This window comes from Engraulis encrasicolus, chromosome 9, assembly GCF_034702125.1.
Source record: "Engraulis encrasicolus isolate BLACKSEA-1 chromosome 9, IST_EnEncr_1.0, whole genome shotgun sequence".
NCBI classification, from domain to species: domain Eukaryota; kingdom Metazoa; phylum Chordata; class Actinopteri; order Clupeiformes; family Engraulidae; genus Engraulis; species Engraulis encrasicolus.
The window spans coordinates 24,364,067-24,371,566 of NC_085865.1; the positions used below are offsets into that span (position 1 = coordinate 24,364,067).

The 7,500-nt window shown below is 44.0% G+C and overlaps 1 protein-coding gene across 3 annotated transcripts in view; it reads right to left on the bottom strand.

Moving 5' to 3' along the window:
- The window catches only part of LOC134455621 (guanine nucleotide exchange factor VAV3), a 196,297-nt gene that overhangs the window by 96,174 nt on the left and 92,623 nt on the right, over positions 1–7,500 (bottom strand). For all 3 annotated transcript variants that reach the window (XR_010036135.1, XM_063206800.1, XM_063206801.1), the window contains exons 12-13: positions 1,513–1,599; positions 913–998 (exon numbers count right to left, since the gene is read on the bottom strand). Coding sequence is in view for 2 of the 3 variants with exons in the window: in XM_063206800.1 (XP_063062870.1) it covers positions 913–998; positions 1,513–1,599 (173 nt within the window). In the remaining variant the exon portion in view is untranslated. The remainder of the gene's footprint in view (positions 1–912; positions 999–1,512; positions 1,600–7,500) is intronic.

The window sequence follows — 7,500 nt, forward strand, 5'->3', positions numbered from 1 at the left end:
AGAGGGAGAGAGAGAGAGAGAGAGAGAGAGAGAGAGAGAGAGAGAGAGAGAGAGAGAGAGAGAGAGAGAGAGAGAGAGAGAGAAAGAGAGATGAAGAGGCCAGGATAGAAGACACGTGAGAGAGAGAGAGAAAGACAGGTAGAGAAAAAGTCAGACAGATTGTAAAAGAGAGATGGAGTAGAGAGAGAGCGAGAGAGAGAGAGAGAGAGAGAGAGAGAGAGAGAGAGAGAGAGAGAGAGAGAGAGAATAAAAGACAGCAACTCAGACCAACGTTGTGAGAGACTTTACGATGTGCATTTCTATTACATATTCTATTTCATGACATCATATTCCTTTTTATATTTTATTCAAGCACTGTTACAGAACACAGAGCGGTATTGCACTGAACATACCGTATGCTATGTAAGAGAGGAATAGAAGGTGAGGAGGTGGCAAAGAACATGAGGAGTACATGCAGCGTCTGTGGCCTTTGTGAAGGAACAGGGAAAATGAAACAGCTAGTTCCAACTAGAGTTCCAAGTAAACTGGGGCTGTGTTCACTGAATGGGGATGTGTGTGCGGGTGTGCAGGAGTGAGTGTGTGTGTGTGTGTGTGTGTGAGGGAGTGTGTGTGTGTGTGTGTGAGTGAGTAGGTTTGTGTGTGTGAGTAGGCGTGTGTGTGTGTGTGTGTGTGTGTGTGTGTGTGTGTGTGTGTGTGTGTGTGTGTGTGTGTGTGTGTGTGTGTGTGTGTGTGTGTGTGTGTGTGTGTGTGTGTGTGAGTGGGTGTGAGTAGGTTTGTGTGTGTGTGTGTGTGTGTGTGTGTGTGTGTGTGTGTGTGTGTGTGTGTGTGTGTGTGTGTGTGTGTGTGTGTGTGTGTGTGTGTGTGTGTGTGTGCATGACATGAAAGTAAGCTGTTCCAGACAAGACATCTCACCGGTCCTGTTTTGCCCGTTTGTCCAGCGAGAATACGCGTGCTTCTCCGTCAACCTTTGGTCGCCCATAGTTACGCAGAGGCTGATTCTGCAAAAATGAGACACAGAGGAGATGAGAAAATTATTGAGAGTTGTACTGTAGACAGGCATAAAATTGAGAGAGTTCCTATTTTTCATATAAATCAAAGATTAAATCTAAGTGCATTCAGCAATCTAAGTGCAATTGTTTTTTTCCCAATCCATTCCAATCCATGTGTGTCATTGTGTTTTGTGCATGCCGACTGTGTGTCCATGTGTGCAAGCATGCATGTGTACAGTACATGTCAGTCTGCATGCTCACACCCATGTGCATGTTTGCAAATAGATGCATGATGCTTTTGCACATGAATACAGCAACAGTTAAGTACACTGTGCATGCTTCTATGCATAATGCTTTACATAAGGAAGATATAGGTTTGCTATTTTGCCTATAAAGACACGTGACAATCAACACCACTACAAGTCAATATTAGTTTATCAGTATATCAGTTTGTCAATACTTTTGTAGACTGTGCTTTCATTAGACAAGGCAATGTTGAAAAAGTCAGGATCCTCCTGCTTACCAAGTTTTCGATGGACTTCTGGTACTGATCTATTTCCCTCAGTGTTTCATTGTCCCTTTTCACCTCGTTAACGTACTGTGCCAGGTCCTAGATAACGCAGAACAACACAGAACAAACGCAAAATCTCAACACACAACAAAAAGTAGCTTGGCAGATTTTGACATAAAATGACAATCGATTTTCTTGTGCATTTTTTCAGCTATTTATGCTGGCCTCTTCACACTTTTGTGTGCTAGTGAGAATGTCAATTTCTGTGTAATATGTTATCTGTTTATGTGTTTGTCTGCTTATATGTATCACTGTGTCTCATGCTTGGTGTCAGCGAGTGTAATGCAAGCACAATTGCCCCACGGGGACAAATAAAGCTCTAACTAATTTTTTCACTTTGGTATGTAAAGGGACACTACAGTACTCAGTAAATGTTGCAGGGTCAATTTAACACTTACGTAACACCCATAGTGTCGATCCAACTCTCTCTGTGTTCAATTTACACTGCACCTTACTGTGCAAAATTCACAAAAGTGTGAACTGATTTGTGCATTAGACCTTGATTGTGAAAACATTGTGCACACATTCAGACACTCATCCACAAAATCAGTGCAGCCTTCAACAGATTGTTTACCTTACCATGAATAGGCACACATTGTGCGCACACAGTTCCCAGTCATATAAAACCATGTATGATGGTACTGATAATCAACTTGGCTGCTTCCTTATTGTCTCACCTGCCCACACACTTACACTGACACAAATGGATAAACACAAATGTGTGTGTGCGTGTCTACAAGCATGTGTGTCACTGTAACCTTGTGTGTGTGTGTACAATTCACAAACACATGTACGTATGCATACACCAATATGCGTGTACACGCACACCTTCCAACACACACACACACACACACACACACACACCCACCCACCCGCACACGCACGCGCACGCGCACACACACACACACGCGCACGCACACACACACACACACACATAGACACAGACACAGACACAGACACAGACAGCCTCATTAATGTAGCAACTTCCTTGTTCTCTCTTCTTCTTTGGCATCCAACTTCCTGACTGACAGGCTGCCACTCATCTCAACAGCAGCTGCTGGAGTTGGAGTTGTGTCTTTTCACTCTCGTCTTTTTTTCCCCTTCTAATTCCCGTCAAGAGCTGCACTTCCTCCTGATTAAGACCTAAAAGCGGCCCAGCGAGAGAGAGAGAGAGAGAGAGAGAGAGAGAGAGAGAGCCTCCTCTGATTGTGGCATGCCAATCTGTGGCTGTGTCTCCTCTTTCTCTCTCTCTCTCTCTCTTATTCTTCCTCCTTCTCTTCCTTCTCCTCCTCCTCCTTCTCTTCTGCCTCCTCCTTCAGCGCAGCCAGCAGAAGTGTTCCTCCATACACTAAGTACGAACTCGTTCATCACCGAGCGCTGAGAGCAATCAGGGCAGAAGTCGCTCATGCTCCAGACGACCCATTTGCACCATAGCACTTCTCCACTAGCTTTGCATCTACCAGCACCATCTACTGTATGTCCCGTTGCAACACACATGCACACACGGACACAGAGACACATACACCCCACATATTCAGGAACACACACACGCACATGCGCACACACACGCGCACACACACCCGCACAGACACGCACATAAACGCACACACACACACACACACACTACACACACACCATTACCAGCCGGCTCGAGAGCGCAGAGGGGAGCTGAGTGTAGAGAGCTCCACTGGAGGAGGTTAACTATATTAGCGCTCCTCACCCGCTCCAATCAGCCGCTAAGTGGCTAATTTATCCAAATGAAATCATCAAGGGCCGCCCTGGCGCACACACTCAGACAAACAGACAGGCAGACACACACACACACGCATACGCTAACACACATACACACACACAGGCGTACACACACACGCACATATACACACACACACACACACATACACGCATACGCACACACACACACACACACACACACACACGCGCACACACACACACACACACACACACACACACACACACACACACACACACACACACACACACACACACATACACATACACATACACATACACATACACATACACATACACACACACTTGCACTCACTTTGCTGCCCTGTTTCACCTCACTTGGGGTCATGAGTGGATTGAGTTGGTAGACTCATGGGAGAGTTCATCTGTCATACCTCATACACAGCCAACTTGATCAAGAGACTAGTAGAGTTGAGAGCAGCCAATTATTTCTTTGTTGTTTAGGTTAACTACCAAGCCCTGCACAATATATACAGTACAGCAAATGTCCTCATTTGGGCATATGTATACTGCCCTACAATATCAGAACGCAGTATCTTGAAAATGGTCGAAAATGGGTTTAGACCGGAAATTGGCTTTAAAATACCTTCTTCTTCTTGTGTTAAAATTTTTCGGCCCAACTTGGTCCCGTTTCGGAAAAAAACGCAAAAAACTGATTATACTGCGCTTTGTGGTTTTAGTAGGTTACGTGGTAGGCTACTAGCCAAGAACGCAGTATAATGCGATACTGCACTTTTATACTGCACTTCTCCATTGACACCGTGGTTTTGGTGTAGACAGTAATACCACAACAGAGCGCAGTATAATGATTTTTCAGCTAAAAAGTAATGAGAATGTTGTTTTTTTTGCTTTTTTCTTGTGTGCATAAATTTTCACCCTAAAAAAGTATTATATGGAAGTGTCATCACCACTTTACCTCCAACACAGTCGCGTGGACAGAAAGGAAACTTTAAAGCCTTTTTTCTCAGTTTGGCATTTTGAATTATACTGCGTTCTGAAATTGTAGGGCAGTATAGTACAGCTAGTAGTCAAGCTAGTGTGGATTTGTATGATTTTTCTCCCGTTTTGGGGGCTTAACTAGCAAAACTATGAAAACCTGCCACATGTGTCCTCCTCTAGAAAAGGTCAAGGCAATATTTCTCAATATTTCTCAGAAAGCGAGGGAGGGAGGGAGAGGCAGATATGGAGGGCAACTAATTAAAAGAAGAGGTACTTAACTGTTTTGTTGTTATTTTTTGTTTCCCCGACAGCCCGACAGCCAGCTATAGATATGCCTCGGAATAATAAGCCATGATTCCATGTTTCAACTGATTTGCTTGCGTGGGTGCGTGGGTGCGTGGGTGTGTGTGTGTGTGCGTATGTGTGCGTGTGTGTGTGTTTGTGTGTGTGTGTGTGTCTCTCTCTCTCTGTGTGTGTCTCTGTGTGTGTGTGTGTGTGTGTGTGTGTGTGTGTGTGTGTGTGTGTGTGTGTGTGTGTGTGTGTGTGTGTGTGTGTGTGTGTGTGTGTGTGTGTGTGTGTGTGTGTGTGTGTGTGTGTGTGTGTGTGTGTGTGTGTCTGTGTGTGTCTGTGTGTGTCTGTGTGTGTGTGTGTATGAAAATGAGGGCATGAAGCCCCACCTTTTTTACACGATGGCAACAGGTTTTTGCTTTCCCACGACACCGATAACTAAATACACAGAAATATCCTGGAAAAAGCATGTAGTGCAGGTATATCTGATCAGTGTCTGGGACTTAAGTTCACCCAGAAGTTGTTTCATAATTTGTTTTTCCACTCGGTATAAAAAAGAGGTTGATGAAACACTCAAAGTTACTGCTGCAACTACCTCTACTATTAGTACTACTACAGACACTACTACTGCAAGTGACAGACGGGGCATTCCTAGAGGTAAGATTTTACAGAGTAAATGATTAGTTTAATTTATAAAGATTACATTTGTGGTGCTTGCTAGTTCAGCTGTTTCTGAGTATGTACACAGTTATACCTCTGTTAATAGTTAGCAACTTACATTTTTTAAGTTAGTCCCCCTGTCAGCATAAATGAAATAGCAAGTTAAAATATTAAAGCACTCTCTTCAATAGTCTCAAAACACTGCATTTTCCTTCTTGTAGGCTATTATTTTGTTTACAAACTAAAGAACATTTTTTGGATTTTTAGCAGGGCTTTGAACCAATATTTTTTTCCAAACGGTTCGTTCCGAACAGAAAAGTAATTATAACGTTTCCGGGTTATGAGTTCCACCAATAAATTGAGATTCCCGAACCGGTTAGAACGAAAAAATATTGTTCCCGGAACGGTTAATTTCATTCCGGTCAGCTGATTACACCCCATATCTGACATTAATTAACCAAGAAAGACGAAGTGCAAATGGGTCAACCTACATTCACTGTTTATTCAAGTTATGAAAACTGTTTATTCAAGCGTATGAAAAGAATATCCTTCAGAATTTTGTCATTCAGGGACAACCTAAGCAGAGAAAGAATAAGAAATATGACAATCTTTTCATCAAATATGAAAAAGTGCGCTCCATGCTGACGGGCATTGCGAGTTGCATAGGCCCTATCTGCATTTGAAGCGGCCATGGATGCCCATTAACAAAGAACATTCTTGTGTGCTTCTCTGCAATATGTCTAACAATGATGCGATGGGAACTCGGCCCTTTTGTATGACAGTGGTTTCTCTTATTTAGGATGTGGAGTGGAGACTTTGTAATCCACTGCTCTCCATTCAGTCAGCGAATGTCTGATGTTACACAGGACTTGAACCTCAGCCGTTATGGTAACCTGTGCAGGAAAATAATAGGCCTAACTTTTTTTTTTTTTTGAGGAACGAAATAAAACCGGTATTAACCGGTTACCATTATTTTTCAATAAGTGTTCCTGTTCCAGAACATAAAAAATAATAACGTTTCTGGTTTCGTTTCTGTTCCCTGTAAAATACAAAAAGTTCACGGCTTTCGTTTTCGTTCCATGAACCGGTTCAAAGCCCTGATTTTTAGTTACTAGATGGTTATATATAGTTAGTTATATTGTTTTCTTTAGAACGGAGTACTCAAAACCTGCCTAATGTTTTGTTCCATAGTGACTTTAAGAATGAGGGCTGCCATCACACTGCTGGTGTGGAGCTCAGACTCGGAGTACCCAGACTGAAGTCCAGACACAGCACCACATCACTGGAGCTGCCTGGGAGGCCGCTGCTGACGTCTCTAAGCAGACGGACATCTATGCTGAACTGAAGGAACTTAGAGACATGGTGGTGGAGCACAGGGTCATTCTTAAGTCAACCCAAGATGAACTGAAGAAAATGGATGCAGAAAATGCCGTGCTGAAGGAAAGGCTGGTGACCAGCGAAGGGGAGGTGATGAACCTGAAGATGCAGACTGCAGCCCTGTCAGCTGATCTGAGGTCAGTTTCTGAGAGACTGGCAGCCACCGAGACTGACATGGGCCATATGAAGCAAGACAGTGCAGCGCAAGATTGCCTGATGAAGGTCTAGTACCGAAACGTCGTTTATTAAAGAAAGAACAGCGAAATGGTCAGTGTGCGGGAGTTTCTTTAATAAACAACGTTTCGGTACTAGACCTTCATCAGGCAATCTCTGATGGTGCAATCTCTCATGGTGCCATCTCCGACGCACCTGACAGCTGAGGTGTGCGGAAAAAAAGCCGAAGTTTAACCCAGCAAAATGGTGTCACAGTGTCTGAAGTAGAGGACCTGAAGACTAAACTGGCTGCCACTCAAACCGAAGTAGAGAATCTGGAGAAAGAGCTCAAAGCAGCACCCAAGGTGGCCTTCTCAGCTGCTCTGAGTGACTCTGGATATGTGCATGCTGGGACCAATGACTTGAACGTGGTCTTCAGTAGAGTGATCACCAATGTTGGGCAGGCCTACAGCGGCAGGTCTGGTTTCTTCAGCGCTCCAGTCAGGGGGGTCTACTTCTTCAGGTTCACTGTCAGGGACAATCTAGACTCACACTGGATGGTTATTCACTTGCATAAGAATGGTGAACTGGTATTGGGGTTGGGCGAGTATGACACTGACAGTCGACAGTCCTATCTGTCCAACGGGGTGACTCTGCAGCTGGAGGTGGGAGATGAAGTTAACCTGAAGCTCCCAAAAGGCTACAGCCTCTTTGACAATTTTTATAAGCACAGCTCCTTCAGTGGCTTCCTGC